The following is a 27,711-nucleotide window of genomic DNA, read 5'->3' as shown; positions in this document are numbered from 1 at the left end:
AGATTTTTTTGCTTATGTGCAAGGTCCACTACATAAACCTCCGCTCAGTAATTTCTGGAGGAGACAAACCTAAACGCAGTCTGCAAGACCCTGCTGAACTGACAGCACCAGAGGGAAGTTTCATCATCTAGGCATCTGCTCTTCTTCATTTGTTTCTGGGGACACCTGCAAGGATTGGTGTGGAGACAGCTTTCCAGGTGGGGACTCAAACTAAAAAGAAATAAAAAAAAAAATGATTGCTTTATAACCTCATTTCCACTTAAGTGAGACAAATCAAATATACCTAAGGAAAAGGAATAACTTAAGAAACATGTATCTGGTACTTAGTTTGTGAAGGATAACTTGTTAGGTAATATGAAAAATTCTTGAAGGTCTCTGACCTGCACTAATAAATAAATGAGGAGAGATTAGATAGTTGCTGGAAGAAGGGGATGAATGGAGCCTTTAATGTGTGGGGACTGCATATGTTATCATATTTAATCCTTCTGCTTATATCACAAGGAGGTAGGGTTTTTTCCCCCTGCATGTGACTCACAAGAAGTTTGCTGTACTCAAAGTCAGAAAAGAAATAAGTAGTTAGATACAAGCATGCCTTGTCTGATTGAGCTTCTCTGTTGTACTTTGCAGATATTGTGATTTTTCAAATTGAAGGTATGTGGTGGCCTACATCAAGCAAGTATATGGGCACCATTTTTCAACAGTATTTGCTTTGTTTGTGTCTCTGTGTCACATTTTGGTAATTCTTACAGTATTGCAAACTTTTTCATTATTATGATATTTGTTATGGTGCTCTGTGATCAGTGATCTTTGCTGTTACATTTATAATTCTTTTGGGATGCCATGAACTGTGCACATATAGATGTTGAAGTTCATCACTAACTGGTGTGTGTGTTCTGACTGCCCTTCTGATGTCTCTCTCTCTCTCCTTGGGCACCCCCATGCTCCGAGACATAACAATATTGAAATTAGGAGAGTTAACCATACAATGACCTCTAAGTGTTCTAACAATATTGAAACTGGGAGAGTTAACCATACAATGACCTCTAAGTGTTCTAACAATATTGAAACTGGGAGAGTTAACCATACAATGACCTCTAAGTGTTCTAACAATATTGAAATTAGGAGAGTTAACCATACAATGACCTCTAAGTGTTCAGGTGAAAGGAAGAGTCATTTGCCTCCCACTGTGAATCAAAAGCTAGAAATGATTAAGCTTAATGAGGAAGGCAAGTCAAAAACCAAGACAGGTGGAAAGCTAGGCCTCTTACACCAGTTAGCCAAGCTGTGAATGCAAAGGAAAACTTGAAGAAAATTAAAAGTGCTACTCAGTGAACATATGAATAATAAGTAAGCAAAACAAGCTCATTGCTGATATAGAATACTTTAGTGGGCTGGATAGATCAAACCAGCCACAACATTCCCTTAAACCAAAATCTAACCCATAGCAAGGTCTCCCTTCAATTATGTGAAGGCTGAGAGAGGTGAAGAAGCCTCAGAAGAAAAGTCTCAACCTAGTAGAGGCTGGTTAATGAGGTCTGAGGAAAGAAAATGTCTCCATAACATCAAACTGCAAGGTGAAGGTGACGCGAGCAAAACCCCTGCGTCCCGCCAGGAGGTCGCGACGTGTAAAGAAGAGATAGAGAGATGGATATGATGTAACTCACTTGATCTTTATTGGGATGAGGTCCGCACCACTATCGTGGTCCGGTCACAGTCCGCTGAAGTTGTCACGGAGAAGGAGACGTCGCCTCACAATCTAGACAGAGAGGTCACCGCAGAAGTTGAGACTGAGAGCCAGAGAATGGTCAGCAACAAAGCTGTCGGGGCATCGGTAACATCTGCGATGATGTCCTCCCGACAGGGAACTCGCTTCACCTCAGTCCAACCCGATGCCTCTTTTATATACTGTGCTAAGTCTCCTTCGAAAACACATTACATCACTTATTTTTCTCATGCTTGCACATCAAAAACACACACATGTCAAAAACATTTTTTGGTCTTTACGATATTTCGCATAAGTAGAAAATATTTACAACTTTTTACTCCACACTAATCTTATCACTACACGCATATGGTTTAGGCTTACTTGCTATGTGGTATTTGCTACGAGGCTAGTTTGTTATCACTACACGCATATGGTCTAGGCTTACCTGCTATGCTACGAGGTTAGTTTGTTATCACTACACGCATATGGTTTAGGCTCACTTGCTATGTGGTTAGTTTGCAATTTGTTTCCGTTTTTCATTTAGTAGGAGTTTGCACTTACTATATATTATTTATTTATTCATATATTTATTACACTTTATTTATTAAAGGTTCGTACTCACTACAGAAGGGGCAACCGCTGAGAGAAGCTGCAGCAAGCTATCCACAACATCTACTATGATATTAATGACCGTGGCCTCACTCAACAACAGATTTTCAGTGTAGATGAAAGAGCCTTCCATTGAAAGAAGATGCCATCTAGAACTTTCATGCAGCTGCTGACTTTAAGTTAAAACCAATGTTCATTTATGTTCTGAAAATCCTGGGGCCCTTAAGAAGTATGGTAAATTGGGATACCTGGGCGGCTCAGTCGTTAAGCATCTGCCTTCAGCTCCGGTCATAATCCCAGGGTCCTGGGATTGAGTCCCATATCAGGCTCCTTACTCAGTGGGAAGCCTGCTTCTTCCTCTGCCTGCAGCTCCCCCTGCTTGTGCTCTCACGCTGTTTCTCTCTCTCTCTCTCTCTCTCTCTCTATCTCTATCTCTCTGACAAACAAATAAATAAAATCTTTGGTGGCTCAGTCTGTTAAGCATCTGCCTTCAGCTCAGGTCATGATCCCAGGGTCTTAGGATCAAATCCCGCATCAGGCTCCTTGCTCAGTGGGGAGACTGCTTCTCTCTCTGCCCTCTGACCCTCCCCCTGATTGTGCTCTTTCTCACTCTCTGACAAATAAATATATAAAATCTCAACCACAACAAAAAATTACAGTAAATCTACTCTTCCTGTGCTCAGTAAATGGAATGTCACAGCCTGAATGATAGCACAGCTGTTTACAACATGGTTTATTGAATATTTTCAGCCACTGTTGAGACCTACTGCTCTGAAAAGAAGATTCCTTTCAAAATACTACTTCTCATTGACAGTTTCCCTAGTCCCCCAAGAGCTCTGATGGAGATGGATAAGATTAATGTTGTTTTCATGCCTGCTAACACAACATCCATTCTGCAGCCCATGAGTCAGGCAGGGACTAATTCTGACTTTTAAGTCTCATTCTTATTCTTTAAGAAATAAAATTCATAAGGTGATAGCTTCCACAAATGGAGAGTCCTCTGATGGATTTGAGCAAAGTAAATTGAGAAACTTCTGGAAAAGACTCACCATTTTGGACTCCATCAAAGACATGCATGGTTCATGGGAAGAGATAAAAATATCAACATTAACAGTTTAGAAGAAGTTGATTCCAACCCTCATGGAGATCTCCAAGGGGTTCCAGACTTCAGTGGAGGCAGGAACTTCAGGAACTGCAGATGTGCTGGAAACAGCAAGAGAACTAGAATCCAAAGTAAGCCTGAAGAGCTGACTGATTTTGCTGCCATCTCATGATACTTCAATGCATGAGGAGTTGCTGCTTACAGATGAGCAAAGAATGTGGTGTCTTTAGATGAAATTTACTCCTGGTTAAGATACTGTGAAGACTGCTGAAATGCCAACAAAGAATTTAGAATATTATGTAAACTTCACTGCCGGAGTAAAGGGGCAGGGTTTGTGAGGATTGACTCCAATTCTGAAAGAAGTTCTACTGTGCGTAAAATGTCATCAAACAGCATTACACACTACAGAGAAATTGTGAAAGAAAGAGCCAATCAATGTGGCAAACTTCACTGTTGTCTTATTTTAAGGAATTGCCCTAGCCACCCCAACCTTCAGCAGCCAGCACCCTGATCAGACACCAGCATGGAGGCAAGATCTTCCACCAGCAAAAAAAGACCACTACTCACTGAAAGCTCAGATGACAGTTAGCATTTTTTTTAAAACAAAGTATTTTTTTAAAAGATTTTATTTATTTATTTGAGAGAGAGAGTGAGAGAGGACGTGAGAGAGCAGAAGGTCAGAGGGAGAAGCAGACTCCCCATAGAGCTGGGAGCCCGATGCAGGACTCAGTCCTGGGACTCCAGGATCATGACCTGAGTCGAAGGCAGTTGCTCAACCAACTGAACCACCCAGGTGTCCCTAAACAAAGTATTTTTAATTTAGGTATGTACATAGGGTTGTCTGTTTGGTTGGTTTGCTTTTTTGTTTTTTTTTTTTTTTTTTACATAATGCTGTTTCATCATTTTGTTTTCTTCAAACAACTGACAGTAATTTGGGAGAGAGACAGAAGACACACACATAGAAAAACCAGGAACATGCCACCACTCTGCACATTGCCCAATATGTTAAAGCAGCAGGATCCAAACATACAGTGAAATCTTTGTGACCTAGATGTTTTTCCATAGAAACAAACTAATATTGGCTCATTTCTACAAGTCCAAATCTTTCATGACCACCCTGAAGAATCCACCTTCTTGAGGACCTAAGCTGAAAAGAAGTATTAGAGTCCTAGGAAGTCAAAGTGAACAGAGAACAACCCAGCAGGAACAAATGCCTCAGAGCTAAATATTTAAGTGTCAATAACTTCTAGCCAAAGACCATGTGGAACACACCTAGAAGCCAGCTGAGTCAAATTTATTGTCTGTTGCAACAAGAGAGACAGCATACCTTAAGGAAGTGTGGCACATCTCAGTAACTGTCAGGAGGGACTTGCCAGGTGATTTGGGGAAGGGTTCGAGGAAGCATGAGTTTGCTCTGCTTGGATACTGTCAGAAAGCATTCCAATTCTATTGAAGACTCTTGTCCTTGAAGCAGGAAGAAAGCACAGGGATAAAGAAGTGGCAGCCACTTGTTACCTGGGGAGAGGAGTATTTGACCGTTTTTGCAGAGAAGACAGCCTTCTTGTTTTGTCCGTGCTCAAACATGACTGTGACACAGTCTCTTTTTTGTCTCCTTCCATCATGGCCACAGGATGACCTTGCCTGATGTTGTTGTTTTGTAAAAATGTTATGTTTTAAGGTCTGCTTTTTAAAAAAATTCTTTCCCAAATTCATAAAACTCAAATTCCAAAGTGGAATGTGGAACTATTTTAGATAAATGACCTGTCATGCAGAAAGTAGCAGAGGGACAAATAAGTACAATGACTTTCTTTTTTTTTTTTAATTTATTTTTTATTTATTTTCAGCATAACAGTATTCATTATTTTTGCACCACACCCAGTGCTCCATGCAATCTGTGCCCTCCCTAATACCCACCACCCGGTACCCCAACCTCCCACTCCCCACCTCTTCAAACCCCTCAGATTGTTTTTCAGAGTCCATAGTCTCTCCTGTTCACCTCCCCTTCCAATTTCCCTTAACTCCCTTCTCCTCTCCATCTCCCCGTGTCCTCCATGATATTTGTTATGCTCCACAAATAAGTGAAACCATATGATAATTGACTCTCTCTGCTTGACTTATTTCACTCAGCATAATCTCTTCTAGTCCTGTCCATGTTGCTACAAAAGTTGGGTATTCATCCTTTCTGATGGAGGCATCATACTATTTTTTCTAAGATTTTATTTGTTTATTTGAGAGAGAGAGAGAGAGAGGGAGGGAGAGAAAGGATGACAAGGGGGAGGGTTCGAGGGGAAGGAAACTCCCTGCCAAGCAGGGAGCCTCATGCAGGACTCAATCCCAGGACTCCAGGATCATGACCTGAGCCTAAGGTAGTCGCTTAACCAACTGAGCCACCCAGGCGCCCCTAGACATCTTGGTAGCAAATCAAATGACCACAAATATCTATCTATTTCTGGGCTCTCTATTCCATTTCATTGGTTTATTTTTCTTTATGCCAAGACTCCTCTATGATGATTACAGTGACTTTCTAGTAAGCCCTGAAATCATGTAAATTTTAGAATCTGTGACTTTCTACAAATAAGACTTGGGATGTTTTATGGCTAATTTGAAACTATAGATCAATTTGGGGGAGAAATGGTGACATACTAGCAATAATAAGTCTTCTGATCCTTTTTCCCTTTCATGTATTGTTATGGAGAGTTTCATCTGCTGCATCTTCAATTTCATTGATCTTTTCTTTTGCAACATCTAATCTACTGCTAAAAACAGCCAATGTATTTTTCATTTCAGGTGCTAAATGTTGTACTGTTGTAACAGAAAAACAAAACAAAACAACAACAACAATTTTGACCATAGGCCTAGCAATGTCTCCTCTGGGTCCATTTTTACTGTTTGTTTGTTTTTTTTCCTCCTGCTTATGGATCATGTTTTCCTGATTCTTTCCATGCCTAGCATTTTTTATCGGATGCTAGACAATGTAAATCATAACTATGAATTGATAGACTTATAATGTTGCGTTTTGTTTTGGTGCATAGTTAAGCTATTGGAATGAGATGATCATTTCAAGACTTGCTTTTAACCAGGGTAGGGTGGATTGAGAACAGACAAGTCTGAATTCAATCCTCTGCTGAGCATCTCACCTGATGCCCTAATGTTACGAGGTCTTTCCACTCAGCCTGTCAGAATACAAACTCTTTCCAGACTTGTGTGAGCTAACAGAAATTTTCCACCTGATCTTTTCCAGTGGTTCTTTTCCTAGGATAAAGGCCAAGGAAGTCTCCCCTTACACAGTTCAGCAACGAGCCGAAGACTGTAGGAGGCTGCTCTTTCCCAAAGATCTCCAGAACTCTCTCTCATTTTCTGTCTTTCTCATTGTCTCTCCCCACCCCCTTTCTCTCTTTCTGGAGCTCCATGCTGGCCTCTATCTCTGTATACTCAAGTCAGTGAGACTGCTGTGGTCTGGTCCGGTTCCATTTCCCAGAGCTACAGCCTTCAAGCAAGCAGATGCAATCATGAAGCTCACCTTTTCTCTTCCTTTTCTAGGGTTGGCAGCTCTGTGCTGCGCGATGTTGTTTCACTTGCTGTTTAGTTTTTCGGTTGTTGTTTTTTTTTTCTAAGTATTTGATCTCTTTTTTTAAAAAAAATATTTTATTTGGCAGAAAGAGAGAGAGAGGGGGCACAAGCAGAGGGACCGGCAGTGGGAGAGGGAAAAGCAGGCTCCCCACTGAGCAGCACCTGGGATCATGACCTGACCTTCAGCTTAACCACCTGAGGCAGCCAGGCACCCTGTCATTTGCTGTTTAGTTCTGTCAGTTTCTTTTTTTCCGGCTGAGAAGGTGAGTCCTGTTACCTGAGCTTAGCCAGAAGCAGAAGCCTCCTCCCTGCGGTTTGAATCTCAAAGTTACCCATTTCTGACCTGAGCGTGGCATCTCACTCACAGTTGGTTTTAATGCAACACCTTCTCAGATCACTTCTTTGGTGCCTTCACTTAGAAGGGACTCTGTACTCCTCCAAAGATCATAGTTCCAAAGTACAGTGCTGTGACACGGGCACTTTTCTTCTTTTCCAGGTGGTTGGGATTTTATAGAATGTTTTGATAATCCCAATTTCAGGCAGTGAATCAGATATGAAAAAATGCTATATTTATTCTACCTAGTAATCTGTACAATATGCACCGTAGGTATAAGAACGAGGCTTTGAGATGGTGTATGGCTTTAAAAGGGCGGGGGGGGGGGGGTGGTAAATACCAATTTGGAATATAGCCTGGAAATTTTTTAATAGGTTTGTTTATATTTTAGACCATGTCCTAATGCTCACATTGAAAAGACTGCAGCAAAACAGCTTGCAATACGTAGCACTTTAACTCAGGTGGGGAGGAAGAGGAGAGGACAGAAAAGGATGGGAAGGAAGAAGAGAGGGAGAAGGAACAGGGATAGTTGTAATAAAATAACATGCTCGGGGGTGCCTGGGTGGCTCAGTGGGTTAAGCCTCTGCCTTCATGATCTCAGGGTCCTGGAATCAAGCCCTGAGTTGGGCTCTCTGCTCAGCAGAGAGCCTGCTTCCCTTCCTCTCTCTCTGCCTGCCTCTCTGCCTACTTGTGATCTCTGTCTGTCAAATAAATAAATAAAATCTTAAAAAAAAAAACAAAACACGTTCAGTGCTGATTATATGACAGATAGTCTTCAAAGCCCTTATTGACTCATCTAATGTATTAACTCATTTAGTCCCCACAAAAATTCACCAAGTAGCTAGGACTACTAGCCCATCTTCTTTGAGGTTGTGAAAATCAACAAAAGGAATCCTTTCCAATGGACTCAGGAAGCCAGCAGAGGAAGCCCTGGCCATACTACTCTCCCGTGCATTCACAGCGGCCCCAACAGGAAGTAAGCACCACCTTATTCCCCGTAGGCGATGACCACAACTCAGCCAATAAAAAGCCTCTACACTTGGAACCTTTTCTTTCCTCCAATAGACCTTTTGTTTAGATCAGCCTTCCCAACTTCTCTCTGACTTACATAAATAAGTGTTCCTCTCCGTTGTTCTCCAGACTTGCCTACCATTTTCTACAGCTTCCTTATCCTGAACTGCAATTCTTTGCTAGTCCCAAGTCAGCCATTTTTGATGGTAAAATGACTGACAGTTTTATTGGTGAGGTTAACAGAGGAAACCAAGGCCCAGAAAGAGTAACTTCCTTCCCCACTGTTACATAGCTCTTCACTGGTGGAGTCAGAAGAATCACTAATGGCAAATGAATTTCAAAAGAAAATGTGCTTGTTAATCTAAAGTGAAACTGATGGCTGGAATACACTGAAGGGTATGAAAGTGAACTAAAAACATGTAGAAAGAGCCTCCTGTGCTTTCTACCAGCTCGGCTTTCCCTGGAGCTGGTGAAGACTTTAGTGATGCTCTCACGGATGAAGAGACATGGAAGGGGGACCTGATCATTGGACGAGAACTTACTACTCATTTTTTTGAATTGCCTCCAGTTTCTTCTCATTCCTGGCTGTTTCTTGGTTCTTCCTCTAGGCTACAGTATCTTCCACAATGTTCCTATTGCAAGGTGCCCAGATGCTGCAGACACTGGAGAAATCCTTGAGGAAGAGCCTTCCTGAATCTTTAAAGGTGACTGTGGAAATTTCTGGGTGGGGAGAAAGGAATAGAAATTTCCTGTGAAACAAGAAAAGAGATTAACATTTATTGAGCATTTGGTCTGTGACAAGTGCTAGTGGTGTTTTCTCTCACTGAGTGGCATTACCTCTGTACAAGATATGTGCTATGATGTCTGTGTCACTGATGAGAAGACAGAGCTCAGCTTGGTGATTTACCTAATATCACATAAATAGTAACTTCAATGCTATGTTATGAACATGGGTATGTTGGAACCTAACTGCTGTTTGCTTTATATTCTGTGATTACAGAAGTGTTCCCTTACTACTTTCCAAAAGAACATTCTGTAATAACATTGGAATTTTGTCCATATTTTTCCTCCAAATTTCACGAAGACTGCATATTAATGTTTAATTTATTCTTCCAAAAAGAACACTTCCCAGGTGACAGGTTAACCATCATGTCCTCTCTAAAATTCCTAAGAAGTCAATTCCCATTTTAATTTAAATTTCCCAATTTCTCCGAACTGACTGCACATCAGGCTATTTCATGACTGACTCTCAGTATCTCCCTTAACCTAGTACATCTGACCAGAAATCTCAGGATTAAATTAGATGCACAAATAAATACCTACATCCAGAACTGGGCAAGCACGACTCTTAATGCCATTCACGAGTACTTGCTTGTTTTTTCCTTTACCACCAAAGTGACAGGGTGTACTCCAGTAGAAACAAAGTAAAAACCGTGTGTCTTCATGTATGTGTATGTGTGTTGAGAGGACAACTGTTCTTCCCTGAAATTTCTGTAGACATAGAAATTAGATTTTTAGGGGCACCTGGGTGGCTCAGTGGGTTAAGCCTCTGCCTTCAGCTCGGGTCATGATCTCAAGGTCCTGGGATCAAGCCCCACATTGGGCTCTCTGCTCGGCAGGGAGCCTGCTTCCCCCTCACCCTCTGCCTGCCTCTCTGCCTACTTTTGCTCTCTGTCTCTGTCAAATAAATAAATAAAATCTTTTTTTTTTTAAAGAAATTAGATTTTTACTGTTCTATAAGACACTCCTATAAGATGCATGCATTTTAGATAAGATAAATGCATTTACTCCCTCACTCCCTCACAGCTCTGTTACTCCCTTCTTTCAGTATAAAGGAGAAAAATATTAGCACTATTTTATTTGGAGATCACATGGCTTAATTTTTAGTTATTAGACACAGGCAAATGAAATGAGTTGCAATATTCTTTAATTACTATGATAAAATGACTTTGAGCCACAGCTGACCCTTGAACAACATGGGTTTGAACTATATGAGTTCACTTATGTGTGGATTTTTTAAAGTTAATATAGTAAACTATTGTAAATATATTTTCTTTGTAATTTTACTAATAACGTTCTCTTCCTTACTTTATTGTAACAATATAATATATAACATACAAAGTTGTCCTAATCAACTGTTCATATTATTGGTAGGGATTCTAGTCAATTGTAAACTATTCATAATTCATAATTCATAAGTTTGGGGAGAATAAAACGTTATATACAGATTTCCATTGTGCAGGGAATCAGTGCCCCTAACCCCCATGTTGTTCAAGGGCCAACTGTGATCCATAACTAAAGTAACCCATTTTGGTAGATTCTTACTAACATTAATCTCTATACCTAATATTTAATTCCTTTCCTTTGGTGATCCTTATGATTCAGGCAACCTTGCAGAGAGATAGTCAATTTGGGGGGAGGAGGTTACATTAGCTAGACACTCTACGAAGAATTGCCTAAGATATTTTTATGCTAAGGAGCTCTTTTATAAATTTTACAGGTGACCCGTTTTCTTCATGCTTTAGTGTAGGATTTTGTTATCTGAATTTCTCTTTACCTCTTCTGTTAGTTGGACCTCAAATATTTTGAGAAAACTCTTGGTGAATCCCAAATATCTTTTCTTGGAACATCTCTGTGGTAGGATATAGTGGCCCTCTTTGTGCCTCAATTAATTCTCCTTTGATGCATATTAAAGATACACATTTCTCCCTAACTGAAATCTAAAATATTTGTATGCCAGGTACTTTTAATGGATGTATAACCTAAAACTCAAAACTTACTTGCGTCCCAGATAAGAAAAAGTCCAGCCATTCCTGTAAGTGTTAAATGTTAAATACATTGTAGTACTTGGGTCAATTCCAGTTGAGTCAACTGAGAGTAGCTGCCTGGCATGTTCTGAGTTCAGCAGGAAAAAAAAAGAAGAAAAATTTAAATAATTAGGCCATGGGAACAACAAAGAGTAACATTTCTACATGTTTTCAGATCCCATCATGGATAATATCGTAGTGCAAATCAACTTTACAGGCCCCAAATACAAGTGTATAAAAACGTAATGTCTATAATTTGCCAAACTATACTGAATTTCTGTATCAAGACTCCACTTATGGTTGAAAACAAAATAAATTTAGATAAACTAACTCAGTCAACTCAGAGGGTTTTTTTAAAGATTTATTTATTTTAGAGAGAGAGAGAACATACACAAGCAGGGGCAGGAACACAGGGAGAGAGAGAGAGAGAGAGAGAGCACAAGACTCCCCACTGAGTGCAGAGCCTGATGCAAGACTTGATCCCATAACCCTGATATCATGACCTGAACCAAAACCAAGAGTCAGATGCTTAATTGACTGAGCCACCCAGGTCGCCCTCAAGTGAGTTTTTCCCCCTTTCTCTTCCCCACCCCTTTAACATCAATAGTTTATGTGGGTGGAGAGCAGGGGTGAAAGATATCAGTATAGTCCTTGGTCATCATCTATCCATGGTGGAAATTATTAAAGTATATACCATCTTTTTGGCCTTGGGTCATTGGCATGTTCCCATGCTGGTATCTGAAGAGGCTTCGTGTTTACATTTACCGTGGGGCCCATGCAGATATCCACTGCTGCATTCCCCAATCCCCAAACCACAGAAACACAATGTCCAGGATGAGGGTGGGGATCCAAGACTGGGCCCCAAACTATGGGACTCACAACCTATTCTCTTGAGTATTTGCTGTAGCCTCTGCTTGTTGATGGAAGTTCATTTAACCTTTCCAGATAATAATGTGGTCATTTGGGACGCCTGGTTGGCTCAGTGGGTTAAGCTGCTGCCTTTGGCTCAGGTCATGATCCCAGGGTCCTGGGATTGAGTCCCACATCAGGTTCCTTGCTCAGCGGGAAGCCTGCTTTTCTAAATTCCTCTGTCTTTTGCTCTGCCTGCTTGTGTTCTCCCTCTCTCTCTCTCTCTCTCTGACAAATAAATAAGTAAATAAAATCTTTAAAAAAAAATGTGGTAATTTATGTTAAGGAGCATTAAACATGTACATAATCTTTGAGCCAGCAACTACTCTTCTGGATATTCTAAGAAAATAGGTACCCATGCAAAGATTTCTGTGCAAGCACATTATATGAAAAATTATTTGTCAAAGTGAAAAGTTGGAAATGGCTAAAATTACCACAAATAGGCAAATAAATTAAACCGTGGTACATCCCTACAATGGAATCCTATGCAGCCATTATAAAGTAATTGAAAAAATTTCTGTTTATGAACATGGAAATATGCCCACAATGCATTCAGTGGGGAAAAAACACAATGTATCAGATCATTTTATTTTTATAAAATTGTTGTATCTCTATGTCTATGAAAGAAGAAAGTCTTGGAAGAGATCATTTTAAATCCTAAAATGAAGAATGGTAGTCTTAAAATCATCAAATTTTATCAGTCCAAACATTTTACTATATGCATGTATGATTCATATTGGATGGAGAGAGAAAGCTCTCCTCATTTAAGAATTAAAAAAAAAAAAAAAAAGTAGTACTTGGAGATGGTTTGACCTAGGTGCCCTATTTGGCCTTACTTTAACACAAAATTCCATGATTTCATGGAAATAATCCTTGTCCTGATCAAACAAGACACTTTACCATCCCTTCCTAACAAGCCAAACTTCTCTCCCTTACTTGGGATGCTGCAGGTTTATGGGACTGTCTTCCACATGAACCAGGGAAATCCATTCAAGCTGAAGGCCTTAGTGGACAAGTGGCCTGACTTTACAACAGTGGTTATCCGCCCTCAGGAGGAGGTAAGTTGCCAAAAGTTGTATGAATATGCCTCTGTGTTCATTTTTGCTGTGAGCCTGCCATGCACCTAGAAGTGTGGCAGCCCCAGGGGATACAGAAATGAATTGTGTGATAGTGAGCAAGTCCTTTCCTCAAGGAACTCACAGCCTGGGAGAAAAAATCCATAAGCAAATAAAAGAATATGTTGTGAAGTGTGCAAGAACAGATGTATAACACAGAAATAGCCTAGGTGAAAGCTGATTCAACTATGAAGGTTGGAGATGGAGGTTATAGGAAAAGGTCAGAGAGACTTCCTGATGAGAGGTTTCATCTACACTGGATTTGGGGCATATTTTATAGATAGCGTTAGGTTGAAAAGAAAAAGAGGCCATTCTAACCAGAAAAAAACACCAAGGGCCAACATAGGAAGTTGTGAGATAGCACGGTGAGTTAGAATGATCATTAAAAGGAAATTTATAAAGCTATAACTTCCATATGCATTTAGGAAAATATTTAAAGATTTAAACATTTAAAGAGTGAGAGAGCATAAGTTGGGGGGAGGAGCAGAGAGAAAAAGAGAGAATCTCAAGTAGACTCTGCACTGAGTGAGGAGCCTGAGGCAGGGCTAAATCTCATGACCCTGAGATCATGACCTGAGCCAGAACCAAGAGTTGGACACTTAACCAACTCTACCACCCAAGAGCTCACATTTTGGGGAAACACTTAAAAACTAGAGAAGCTACACAGTCAATACATTTCAAACAAAAACTCCTAAGCTTATTCTTAAATATGCAGTAAAAATATAAATTTATAAAAATATAAATATTATATTTTTCATAGAAATAAAGTTATTTGAAAACCACTAAATTAAACAATATATAAAGAAATTTGTATTAGTAATAAAAACTGAACAAAAATAAAATTATTTGATCTTTTATGTTAAATGTGATCTTAAGGAACAAAATGTATTAGTGGGCATCCTTGCTGATTTGTCAGTGTATTTTGGGGCAATATTTTCCAATTAATTTCTAATTCTAACTGAACTGTGGTAATATTTTCTTATGCCTCCTTCCTCCTAATAATCTCATCTGTTATTGGGAGGAGTTAAGATGATAGAGGAGTAGGAACCTTAAGCTTGTCTTGTCCCTCAAATACAACTGGATAGCTATCAAATCATTCTAAACACCCAAGAAACAAATCAGAGTTCTGAAAAAACAAATGCAAGTCTACAAATAGAAAAGCAACTGTCCTTTGGAAGGTAAGATGTACAGAGACTTGAATCTGGGTGATACGGATGCAAAGAGGGAGCCTGCTTAAGGAGGCTACTGCAAAGTATTATAAGCAATTGAGTGCAGAATTGGTACTGAGCAGAGCTTCCAGGTGTAGGAACAGGGAAGACAGATGAGAACAGTAAGTGTAGGCGCTGACTTTCTGCTCTGTGTTGCTATAAATCTGCAAAAGGCTTCGTGGTCATGTGACAGCTTTCTTGGGAACAGGTCCAGCAAAACGTAGAAGCATACTGAGACCCTCCCTGGGAGGAACAGCTCAGGTCCCCACCACAGGACTCCCTAAAATTTTGGAGTTTGAAACTCAGTCGTGTGCCTGAGATAAAAATGATTGGACACATGAAGGGTGAACAGAGTTCTGACAAAAACCAAGGAGACAAAAGTGATTGATTGCTTTTCTCTGAGGGCTCACTGGAGAGTTGGGGCTGAGAATTTTCAGCTCCAGGGCTAGAGAGCTGGGCACGGCCATTTTCATCACCCCTCCTTCAGTGCTGTAAGCCTTCAGGAAGCAAAACTGCACCACCTAGTGGAGTCTGGAGCTGCTCCCACTGAGCACTGCCTCTCTGTGCACTGGAGATGCATTTCCACTAGGACAAATCCACCTAAGAATTAGCTCAACTGGTTCCTCCTTCAGAAAACCAGAACAAACAACTCGCGTACACCAAGTTAACTGATCATAGAGGGCTGCAAATATTCAGCTGTTAGGGAAAACAGTATATAGCATTTTTGTATTTTTATTCTTTAGTCTTTTAGTATTATTTTTTCAGTTTTTTTTTATTTTTTCAATTCTTTTTTATCCTTTTTTAAATTTTTATATGTACTTTATATCTCTATTGTTTTATTTTTTGTTCCCTTTCATTGTATTGCATTATTTATATACATATATTTAGTGTTTATATGTATATATACATTATATATTTCATTATATTGTATTTTCTATATACAGACATGTATATATATATTTTGTTCCTTCCTCCCTCCCTCTCTCCTTTCTTTCTTTTCTTTTTCTTTCCTTCTTTCTTATCTTGGGATCTAGTTTTTTTTTTTTTAGCAAGCAGACCAAAACACACCCAGGATCTAGGGGGGCTTTGCATTGCTGTTGTTGTTTCTTTCTTCTTTTCTTTTCTGGACAAAAATGAGAAGACAGAGAAATTCACCCCAAAAGAAAGAACAGGAGGTAGTACTCACAGCCAGGTATTTAATCAATATGGCTATAAGTAATATGTTTGAACTAGAATTTAAAACAACAATTATAAAGACACTACCTCGCCTTGAAAAAGGCATAGAAGACACCATAGAATCCCTTAACATAGAGATAAAAGAACTAAAATCTAATCAGGCCAAAATTAAAACTGCTATTACTGAGATACAGCCCAAAGAGGAGGCCATAAAAATTAGTATGAATGAAGAAGAAGAAATTATCAGTGATATAGAAGATGAAATGTGGGAAAATAAGGAAGCCAAAAAGAAAAGGGAAAGGAAACTATTAGATCATGAAGGAGGACAGGGAACTCAACAATTCCACAGAACAAAATAATTTCTATAGAAGAGGAGTCCCAGAAAAAGAAGAGTGAGGAAAAGGGGCAGAAGGTTAATTTGAACAAATTATAGCTGAGAACTTTCCTAATTTGGGAAAGGACACAAGCATCTAAGTCCAAGAGGCACAGAGAACTCCTCTCAAAATCAACAAAAATAGGCCAATGCCTCAAACATATAGTGAAACTTGCAAATTACAAAAATAAAGAAAAAAATCCTAAAAGCAGCTTGGGACAAGAGGTCCTTAACCTACAAGGTAGAAACATAAGGCTGGCAGCAGACCTGTCCACAGAGTCCTGGCAGGCTAGAAAGGACTGACATGATATATTCAACATGCTAAATGGGAAAATACGTAGCCACGAATACTTTAGCCAGCAAGGCTGTCATTCGGAATAGAAGGAGAGATAGAGTTTCCAAGACAAGCAAAAACTAAAGGAATTCATGAACACTAAACCAGTCCTGCAAGGAATATTTAAGGGAACACTTTGAGCACAAAGAGAGACCAAAAGTAATAAAGACTAGAAAGGAACAAAGACAATCTACAGAAACAGTGACTTTACAGATAACACAATGGCACTAAATTCATATCTTTCTATAATTACTCTGAATGTAAATGGACTAAGTGCTTCAATCCAAAGACATCGGGTATCAGAATGTATTAAAAAAACAAGACTCCTGGAACAAACAATCCAAAATTTGTATGGAACCAGAAAAGACCACAAATAGCCAGAGGAATGTTGAGAAAGAAAATGAAAACTGGAGGCATCCTAATTCCAGACTTCAAGCTATAATACAATGTAATCATCAAGACAGTATGGTACTGGCACAAAAACAGACACATAGATCAGTGGAACAGACCAGAGAGCCCAGAAATGGACCCTCAATTCTATGATCAACCAATCTTCAGCAAAGCAGGAAATACTATTCACTGGGGGAAAAAAACAGTTTCTTCAAAAAATAGTATTGGAAAATTGGACAGTCACATGGAGAACTGGACCAATTTCTTTACATAAAAATAAACTTAGAATGGATGAAAGACCTAAATGTGAGTCAGGAATCCATCAGAACCCTAGATTAGAACACAGGCAGCAATCTCTTTGACCTCTGCCACAAGAGCTTCTTGCTAGACACATCGCCAAAGGCAAGGGAAACAAAAGCAAAAATGAACTATTAGGACTTCATCAGGATAAAAAGCTTTCACAAAGCAAAGGAAACAATAAACAAAACTAAAAGGCAACCTAAAGAATGGTAAAAGATATTCACAAATGACATATCTCATAATGGGCTAGTATCCAAAATCTATAAAGAACTTATCAAACTCAAGACCCGCCCCCCCAAAATATAGTCAAGAAATGGAGGAGCACCTGGGTGGCTCAGTGAGTTAAAGCCTCTGCCTTTAGTTCAGGTCATGATCCCAGGGTCCTGGGATCGAGCCACACATTGGGTTCTCTGCTCAGCAGGGCACCTGCTTCCTCCTCTCTCTCTCTCTCTCTGCCTGCTGCTCTGCCTAATTGTGATCTCTGTCTGTCAAATAAATAAATAAAATAAATAAATAAATAATAAAATCTTAAAAAAAAAGAAATGGACATAATCCCTACTCATCAAAGAGCCTTCTTCTCCTTTTGTCCCTTCCCCTGCTTATGCCCTCTCTTCTTGCTCTCTGTCAAATAAATAAATAAAATCTTAAAAAGAAGAAAGAAAGAAAGAAAAAGAAAGAAAGAAAGAAATGGGTGGAAGACACCAACAGACATTTTTCCACAGAAGACATACAAATGGCTAACAGACACATGATAAAATGCTCACATTACTTGGTATCAGGGAAATACAAATCAAAAGCACAATGAGATACCACCTCACACCAGTCAGAATGGCTAAAATTAACAATGCAGGAAACAACAAATGTTGGTGAGGATGAAAACAAAGGGTAACCCTCTTACATTGTTGGTGGGAACGCAAACCTGTGCAGCCACTCTAAAAAACAATGTAGAGGTTTTTCAAAAAGTTAAAAATAGAGTTACCCTGTGACTCAACAATTGCACTATTAAGTATTTATCCAAAGGATACAAACAGTGATTCGAAGGGGCACCTGCACCCCCATGTTTATAGCAGCAATGTCTACAATAGCTAGAATATGGAAAGAGCCCAGATATCCATCAACAGATGAATGGATAAAGAAGATGTGGTATATATACACACAATGGAATATTAATCAGCCATCAAAAAGAACAAAATCTTGACCCCTTGCAATGATGTGGATGGAACTAGAGGATATTATGCTAAGGGAAATGAGTCAAAGAAAGACAAATACCATGTGATTTCACTGATATGTGGGATTTAAAAATAAAACAGATATCATAGGGGAAAGGAAAGGGTAAAAAAAGATAAAAACAGATAAGGGTCAAACCATAAGAGACTCTTTAACAACAGAGAACAAACATTGTAGCTGGTGGGGTGGGGTAATCGAGTAATGGACATTAAGGAGGGCATTTGATGTAATGAGCACTTGGTGTTATATGTATCTGATGAATCACTAAATTCTACCCCTGAAGCTAAAAATACACTACATGTTAACCAAATCGAATTTAAGTGAAAAGAAATTTTTAATAATAATTTAAAAAATAATAGAAGCAAACTAAAAAATTAATAATCTCATCTGTTATTCAATAATTTGAGATGATCTTCCTAAATAAGTGGTTTCTTTCTTTTTAGAGCTACACTTTATTTAACTCTAGCACTGTTTTAAGAAAGCATTTTTAATTTTTCATCTTCTTTGGCTTCATTAAGTGTAGATGGTCATTTTAATCCAGAATTAGCTATAACCAAATTTAATACTGTCACATTCATAACTGGTGTGTTCTGCAAGTATTTGAATTGTAGTAAAATTTATTCTTGCCACAGATGCTTTTCCTTATCACTTGTTTTCCTCTTCTTCCATTGGGAGTAACAGAAATATAGGAGAATGCTTTCTAATAACTGTCTTTGCTTGACTTGAAATTTTAATGCACTATGTGGGTAGAGAGTACTATTGTTATAAATTTTCTATCATAAATTGAATACTTGACTCTTTCCTCTTATCTCATTATTTAAATAATTTAGGAATAATTGCCATGCACCAATAGAAATATCAACATTTTAGTACTTGAAAATATCACAGTATATCTCATTTTGGTCCTTAGTACATTTTGAGTGTTCTCTGTGTATGGTGTAAGAAAGTGGTCCAGTTTCACTCTTTTCCATGTAGCTGTCCAGTTTTCCTAACACCATTTATTGAAGAGACTGTCTTTCTTCCATTGGATATTCTTTCCTGCTCTGTCTGTCACAGATTAATGGACTGTATAAATAGGAGTTTGTTTCTGGCTCTCTATTCCATTTCATTGATCTGTGTATTTATTTTTGTGCCAATATCATACTGTTTTGATTACTACAACTTTGTAATATATCTTAAATTCTGGAATTATGATATCTCCATCTTTTCTTTTCTTCCTCAAGATTGTTTTTGCCATGCAGGATCTTTGTGGTTCCATACAAATTTTAGCCTTATTTGTTCTAGGTCTGTGGAAATGCTGTTGGTATTTTGATAGGGTTTGCACTGAATCTGTACTTTGGGTAGTATGGACATTTTGACAATATTAATTCTTCCAGCTCATGAGCTGGAATACCTTTCTCTTTATTTGTGTCATCTTCAATTTCTTTCCTCAGTGTTTTATAGTTTTCAGAGTACAGGTCTTTCAGTTCGTAGGTTAAATTTATTCCTACGTATTTTGTTTTTGCTGATGCAATTACAAATGGAATTGTGTTCTTATTTTTTCTATCACTTCATTTTAATTATATATAAACAACCAATTTCTGTGTATTAGTTTTGTCTTAGAGTTTTCTGTGTATAGTATCATGTCATCTTCAAATAGTGACAGTTTCACTTCTTTAACAATTTGGATGAATTTTATTTCTTTTTCTTGTTGCATTGCTGTGGTTGGGACTTCTAGGACTGTGTTGAATAAAAGTGGCAAGAGTGGGGGCACCTGGTTGGTACAGTTGGTTAAGTGTCAGACTCTTGGTTTTGGCTCAGGTTGTGACCCCAGGGGATCCAGCCCTGCCTCTGGCTCAGCACTCACTGTGGAATCTGCTTGAGGTTCTCTTTCCCTCTCCTTCTGCCCTTCCCACTCATGCACTCTCTATCTCTGAAATAAATAGATAAATCTTTAGGGGGAAAAGAGTGGCAAGAGTGGACATCCTTGTCTTCTTCCTAACCTTAGAGGAAAGGTTCTTTTTTTCACCATAACAGCTTAATATCCAAAATCCATAAAGACTCACACAACTCAACATCAAAAAACAAATAATCCAATTTAAAAATGGGCAGAGGACTTGAATTAGATTCTTCTCCAAAGAAGACATACACATGACCTACAGGCACATGAAAAAATGTTCTATATCATTCATCATCAGGGAAACACAAATCAAAACCATAACAAGATATAACCTTACAGCTATCAGAATGGCTCTAATCAAAAAAATGAGAAAGAACAAGCACTGGTGTGGATGTGGGGAAAAAAGGACCCTTATGCACTGTTGGTGGGAATTTACATTGGTACAGCCACTATGGAAAGCAGTAAGGACGTTCCTCAAAAAAAAAACTAAAAATAGAAATACCATATGATCCAATAATTGCACTACTGGGTATTTACCCAAAGAAAATTTGAAAAGAGCTATGCACCATATTTATAGCAGCATTGTTTATAGTAGCCAAGATATGGAAGCAACCCAAGTGTCCATCAATAGAAGAATGGATAAGAAAAGATTTAGTGTCTCTTACACCATACACAAAAATAAACTCAAAATGGATATAAGACCTCAACGTGAGACAGGAATCCATCAGAATCCTAGAGGAGAACATAGGTAGTAGCCTCTTTGATATCAGCCGCAGCAAATTCTTTCAAGATATGTCTCCAAAGGCAAAGGAAACAAAAGCAAAAATGAACTTTTAGGTCTTCATCAAGATCAAAAGCTTCTGCACAACAAAGGGAACAGTCAAGAAAACAAAGAGGCAACCCAGGGAATGGGAGAAGATATTTGCAAATGACAGTACAGACAAAAGGTTGATATCCAGGATCTATAATGAACTCCTCAAACTCAACACACGCAAAACAGATAATCATGTCAACAAATGGGCAGAAGACATGAACAGACACTTCTCTAATGAAGACATACAAATGACTATCAGACACATGAAAAAATGTTCATCATCACTAGCCATCAGGGAGATTCAAATTAAAACCACATTGAGATACCACCTTACTCCAGTTAGAATGGCCAAAATTAGCAAGACAGGAAACAACATGTGTTGGAGAGGATGTGGAGAAAGGGGAACCCTCTTATACTGTTGGTGGGAATGCAAGTTGGTGCAGCCTCTTTGGAGAACAGTGTGGAGATGCCTTAAGAAATTAAAATTAGAGCTTCCCTATGCACTACTGGGTATTTACCCCAAAGATACAGATGTAGTGAAAAGAAGGGCCATCTGTACCCCAATGTTTATAGCAGCAATGGCCATGGTCACCAAACTGTGGAAAGAACCAAGATGCCCTTCAATGGATGAATGGATAAGGAAGATGTGGTCCATATATACTATGGAGTATGATGCCTCCATCAGAAAGGATGAATACCCAACTTTTGTAGGAACATGGACAGGACTGGAAGAGATTATGCTGAGCGAAATAAGTCAAGCAGAGAGAATCAACTGGTTTCACTTATTTGTGGAGCATAACAAATAGCATGGAGGATATGGGGAGATGGAGAGGAGAAGGGAGTTAAGGGAAATTGGAAGGGGATATGAACCATGAGAGACTATGGACTCTGAAAAACAATCTGAGGGTTTTGAAGGGCCGGGGGTGGGAGGTTGGGGGAGCCAGGTGGTGGGTATTACGGAGGGCACATATGGCATGGAGTACTGGGTATGGTGCATAAACAATGAATTCTGTTACGCTGAAAAGAAATTAATAAAAAAAAAAAGATTTAGTGTTTATGGAGTATTTCTCAGCCATAAAAAGAGTGAGATCTTGCCCATTGTGACAACATGGATGGACCTAGAAGGTATAATGCTACATGAAATAAGTCAGACAGAGAAATACAAATACCATATAATTTCCCTCATATGTGGAATCTGAAAAACAAATAAGCAAACAAACAAAAATCAGAAACAAAGCCATAAACACAGAAAACAAACTGATGTTTCCTAAAAGGGAAGAGGGTGGAGGGATGGGCAAAATGGGTGAAGGGGAGTGGGAGGTACAGGTTTCCTGTTATGGTATGAATAAGTCATGGGGATAAAAGGTACAGCATAGGGAATACAGTCAGTGGTGGTGTAATAGCACTGTATGTGAGAGACGGTAGCTGTACTCGTGCTAAGCACTGCATAAAGTATAGACTTATTGGATAATTATGTTGGATACTTGAAACTAACATAACATTGTGTGTCAACTTACTTCAATTTTAAAAAGTCACAGTAGAGTGGAATTTAGAAAAATGTATTGCAATCATGAAATAAAAAGAATTTGTTTCATTTTGCTTTTCCCAATGACAATAGGAGATGATAGATGATTTTGATCACTACACCAATACTTACCAAATCTACGCCAAGGACCTCAAGAATTGTGAGGAATTTCTTGGCTCACCAGAAGTCATCAACTGGAAACAGCATTTGCAGATCCAGAGTAAGAGAAATGGGATGTGTATAGCCTCACTTCTCTGTCCTAAACAATTTTCCCTGAGTCATATCTCTCCTATCCCCCAAGCTCCAGACCCTCAGCCTGCTGCCAAATTTTTAACTCCACCCATAAAGGGAGAAAAAAATACTCTTGCAAAGAATGGGTTTTTATTTTTTATTTTTATTTTATTTGTTTTATTTTTATTTTATTTTATATTTTATTTTTATTTTTATTTTAACCATAATATAATTTCTTGATAGCCAAGGATTTATGGCCTATTTTGCAGGCATATCCAGGATCCCTCAAGTGATTGGGTACCGAAGCATTCCTTTAAGGCTTTCCATTCCTGGATTAAGTGTGACAACTTGTGCCATAAATCACCTCCCAAACCGTGAAGGACAATGGTCATGGTTGTGGACATGCCCCCAGAGTCAGACTCCTTGGAATGGCACCTGCTTTTTACTTGCTATGTGATTCTAGTCACATGACTTAACCTCTCTGACACCATGGCTTTCATATTCAAAAATGAGGCTAGGAATAGCTTCTAGAACACTGGGGCATTGAGAAGATTAAAGGAAATCTTGAATAGGAATCTCTTACTACGATACCTGGATGGATCTGTTAACTTTTGCTGTGTAGCAAACCTCATAATTCTGTGAATCAACTGTTTGGGCTAGGCTCCACAAGGCCGTCCTGCTGATTTCACTTGGGTTTAGTCAGGCAGTTACAGTAGGTTGGTGGTTGGGCTCTGGACCAACTGATGAGCCTGGCCTCAATCACATGTCTGAATGATGGTTCTGGCTGCCAGTGTTGGCTGCTATGGCAACGTGACCTCAGCAGGCTAGCACTAGGCCTATTCATATGGTATTGGTTTCAAAGTGATTGAGATCACAAGGAGAGAGCTAGCCTCAGTGTTCAAGCACTTTTAAGTTTTTCCCCACATCAAATTTATTTTTCCCCATTGGCAAAACAGATCATAGGGCCACAGTCAGATGCAGTGCAGGAGAGGACTACTCTAGGGGATGGATACAAGGAGATGTGGGTGAATGTAGGCCATTATTGCAAAAGTCTACCACACTGAGAACATAGTAAGTGCACAATGGATATTGGATACTATTTTTCTAAAGCCTTCCTCTCCTTTCATTTCAAAACTACATGATTATGAAGTCCAGAAAACTTTGTTCCAGTCTTGCTTTGCCACTAAAGACTTAAAGAATTTCTGGGCCCATTTTTACTCATGTAAAATGGGGGAGATTGCACAAATCGTGATGATGAGACTCCGGTCACGCAGCAGCACTGAGCCTAGGTTCTCTGTAAATCCCAGACACTTCCTACTCCCCTGGAGCGCTTCTCCACAGGATGTGCTCAAATCAGTCTCTCCTTATAATCCCATCTAGGTACCCAGCCCAGTCTGAATGAGGTGATACAGAATGTTGCAACCACTAAATCCATCCAAGTCAAGCAGACACGGTGCTTTCTCTATATGATGGCGAATGAGGTGAAGAAACTGGTTCCTTCCCTGCTGGACGTAAAGCAGTTATCCCCCAGTGGTGGTAAACCCAATGCTGTGTGAGTTTCATGCGAGTCAGCCTGCACTACCCACTACTGACCTAGCCTCCTGTTTTCTCTCCCTGCTTCCGCTCAGGCCCATCTGCAATCAATATTTCTCAATGAAGCTAGAGTAATCTTTTTAAAAAACTGTTCAATTCAGGTGCACCCGGGTGGCTCAGGTCATGATCCCAGAGTCCTGGGATCAAGCCTCGCAGGGGGTTCCCTGCTGGGTGGGAAGCCTTCTTCTCCCTCTCCATCCTCCCCTGCTTATGTTCCCTCTCTCTCGCCGTCTCTCTCTGTGTGTCTAATTAATTAATTAACATTTTTTAAGAATGTAATTCAGACCATGTTCCTCCTCTGCTTAAAACACTCCATTTCCTTTTTTATCTAGAGTATATCCAACTTCTGCTTAATCCTTCGACCTATCCTGTCCTTCCTGTACACTCGCTCCAACAACAATGGCCTTCTTAGGTCCTTCTGTGACTGCAAGCTCACCAATTCTCAGGGACTTTGCATCTGCTATTGCCCCTGCCCACTCTGTCTCTCGAGACCATAGAGGTAGAGAACACACACAGACCTCCATACTCATGGACTTTTCTCCTGGGCCTCCACAGCAACCAAGAGATGTTTCAACTCTCCTCCCTGGACGTTACCCACGCTCCCTTGGTGAATAAATTCTGGCATTTCGGCGGCAATGAGAGGAGCCAGAGGTTCATCGAACGCTGCATCCGGACTTTCCCCACCTTCTGCCTGCTGGGGCCCGAGGGGACCCCTGTGTCCTGGGGCCTGATGGACCAGACAGGCGAGATGCGGATGGCGGGGACCGTGCCTGAGTACCGGAAACAAGGCCTTATCTCTTACATCGTCTATTCCCAGACCCAGGCTCTGCACAAACTCGGCTTCCCCCTGTATTCGCACATAGACAAGAATAACAGAATTATGCAGCAGATGTCTTACAATCTGCACTACATCCGCCTGCCCTGTGACTGGAGCCAGTGGTACTGCGTGCCTCTGTGAGGCGGCCCTGCACCGAAGACCATGTCAGATGGGCCTGGGGGGACAGAGGGAGAGAAGATGCTGTTACGTCTTCTACCGCTGCTAAAGAAATGGCACTATTTGGGCTCGAGGGAAAGCAGCACGATAGGTCAGCAAGGCCACCCTCATCCCTGCGCACGCATCGCAGATGGGCTTCTATAGATTTGTCCATAGGAAGCAGGCCCAGGTATTCCTGCAGCGGCCTTCACATAAGTGAGCACCCCCCACACTTCCAGGGTCTCGGTGATACTGCTTCATGCGCTGCATGTTGGTTGCCTCAGATCGCTTCTCCTGGACTTCTTACAACATGGATTAGCCTTGACAAATTTTCCAGGGAGGGATAATGTTTTCTGGGCATTATGAATTATTCCTGTTCCTTCCTGTGGCTGTTTCCTTAGTGATCAGCAAGTGTGTTCTGCTCATTAGGTTTGCAGGGATTATCTTTTCCTCTGCTTGCTACTTTGGAAGTACATTAAATATATACAAATACATAGAGATGTTAGGTTAAACATAGTACTCGTGAAATAGCAGGGAGAGTTAATAAGAAAGAGACAGGTTAGCCTGTCCCCTGTCCCCTGTCCCCACTCCTGCACTTTCCTAAACCCACCTGAGCCCCCAAACAATAAAGAAGATTTTGTGTTTCACTGTGTAAGCTGAAGTGCAGTGGTTTGTGATGGGGAGAGCATAGGTGAGTTTATGGAGAGAGGCAAGTGAGAACAACCGGGGAGTGGAGATTTGTTGGGAAGACACAGAAGATGACAGGGAGGTATGATTACGTATTGCCCTAATTGCCCTCAGCACGTTATTTTAGGACGCCTGGATTCTCTGAAGTTGCCGGGAGAACCCGGCTGGGAGTGTGGTGGGGTTATTCTTCCTGGTGGGGACAGGCACACTCGGAGGGTTCTTTTGCCCCAGCAAATCACCTGGACTAAGAACCTATTTCCTTCTGATCCACCTAAGCCTGGCATTAGGCTATGGAACTGGGGATGGAATGTCCTACCCACCCACACACAGGTTAATTTCTTGGCCAGTCAGTGTTTCTCGACCTTGACACAGTGGACATTTTAGGCTGGACAATTCTCTGTTGTGGCATAGGGACTGTCCTATACATTTGTAGAATGCTTAGCAGGACCCCTGGCCTCTACCCCCTGAGGCCAGTAGCAACCTCCATCCCAACTCTGACAACTAAAAATGTCTCCAGATATTGACAAGTGTGCGCTGCATGCAAAGTCACCTGTGATGGAGAGCCACTGGTCTAGAGAAGGGACTCTCATCCTTGAGCCTGCATCAGAATCACAGACTGTGATTTAACTGTCAGGCCTGTTAAAACACAGACTGTTGAGCCTAACTCCTAGATTTCTGATTCAGTAGATTTTGGGTAGAATCCCAGGATTTAAATTTCTGACAAGTTTCCACTTGATCCTGCTGCTGCTGGTCCATGAACCAGGCTTTGAGACCCACAGGATTAGAGAAATAATAGAACATATTATGTCCTAAAGCCACAGATGAAAATTCATAATGCACACTACTTAGGTATATTGTTTTACTTTTGTTGATATAATGTAGATTTACATTCTAATTGATAATATTAGTTCATTATTAAGGAGGGCACATGTTGCAATGAGCACTGGGTGTTATGTGCAAATAATGAACCATGGAACATTACATCAAAAATTAATGATGTACTGTATGGGACTAACATAACATAATAAAAATAAATAAATTCCTAAAGTTTCTAAAAACATTGTCATTAGACAGACAATAAGAAGGCACCAAACTACACTTTTCCTACTTCCCCATAAAACCTGCCCATTAGAGAACAATTTTTTTTAAATAAAGGAAAAGAGGGGGCGCCTGGGTGGCTCAGTGAGTTAAGCCGCTGCCTTCCGCTCAGGTCATGATCTCAGGGTCCTGGGATCGAGCCCCGCATCGGACTCTCTGCTAAGCAGGGAGCCTGCTTCCTCCTCTCTCTCTCTCTCTCTGCCTGCCTCTCTGCCTGCTTGTGGTCTCTCTCTGTCAAATAAATAAATAAAATCTTAATAAAATAAAATAAAATAAAGGGAAAGAGTACCTTCAGCTATTATATGTTGTTCCAGGGAAAGACACAGACCTGGGTGCTAAGAGTTCCCCAGCATGACCATTTACCTGGGCTGTTGGGAATCTGACCTGCGGGATCTTCTGTAGTCAGGCTTCTGATATGGAACGAGTCAGCCATGGGAATAAAAGGTACAGCATAGGAAATATGTCAATGATATTGTCATGGTATTGAATGATGACTGATTGTAGATACACTTGTGGCAAGCATAGCATAAGGTATACAGATGTTGAATCACTATCTTGTACACCTGAAACTAATGTAACATGGTGTGTCAACTCTGCTCAATTAAAAAAGAAAAGAAAAGAAAAGAAAAGCAGGTGATTCTGGAATAAGAAATCTAAAAAAGACTGCCCTGGGTCCTCACTGGAAAAGACTCTGGTGAGTTTTCCTGATAACCAAAATAGTTGTAAGCTTACACAAAGACT

The 27,711-nt window shown here is 40.0% G+C and overlaps 1 protein-coding gene across 4 annotated transcripts; it reads left to right on the top strand.

Annotated features, from left to right (window-relative positions):
* The first annotated feature begins 12 nt into the window (after positions 1–12).
* On the top strand, positions 13–25,840 carry GLYAT (glycine-N-acyltransferase). Of its 4 annotated transcripts, none has more exons than XM_045062881.1 (7): positions 13–197; positions 2,316–2,548; positions 8,940–9,035; positions 12,998–13,105; positions 22,482–22,608; positions 24,000–24,171; positions 24,768–25,840. In XM_045062881.1, the coding sequence occupies exons 2-7, from the start codon at positions 2,504–2,506 to the stop codon at positions 25,168–25,170; spliced, it is 951 nt and encodes a 316-aa protein (XP_044918816.1). In that variant the 5' UTR covers positions 13–197; positions 2,316–2,503; the 3' UTR covers positions 25,171–25,840. The 4 variants fall into 4 exon arrangements, with proteins under 4 accessions (XP_044918816.1, XP_004777683.1, XP_004777684.1 ...); XM_004777627.3 differs by lacking the exon at positions 2,316–2,548 and adding an exon at positions 628–651 and having other exon boundaries at positions 108–197; XM_004777626.3 differs by lacking the exon at positions 2,316–2,548 and having other exon boundaries at positions 18–197.
* The last annotated feature ends 1,871 nt before the right edge of the window (positions 25,841–27,711 follow it).

Source organism: Mustela putorius, unplaced genomic scaffold (assembly GCF_011764305.1).
Source record: "Mustela putorius furo isolate JIRA1106 unplaced genomic scaffold, ASM1176430v1.1 tig00000127_pilon_pilon_pilon, whole genome shotgun sequence".
NCBI classification, from domain to species: Eukaryota; Metazoa; Chordata; class Mammalia; order Carnivora; family Mustelidae; genus Mustela; species Mustela putorius.
The sequence above is the reverse complement of the archived record's forward strand: the minus strand, read 5'-3'. Positions and strand labels throughout refer to the sequence as shown.

Excerpts from the sequence above, each read along its gene's own strand:
- GLYAT (XM_004777625.3), top strand. The coding sequence starts at position 8,222 with ATGGACTCAGGAAGCCAGCAGAGGAAGCCCTGGCCATACTACTCTCCC. Across the intron at positions 22,609-23,999 it reads ACAGCATTTGCAGATCCAGA|GTACCCAGCCCAGTCTGAAT; the intron begins GTAAGAGAAATG and ends AATCCCATCTAG. Across the intron at positions 24,172-24,767 it reads GGTGGTAAACCCAATGCTGT|CAACCAAGAGATGTTTCAAC; the intron begins GTGAGTTTCATG and ends GGGCCTCCACAG.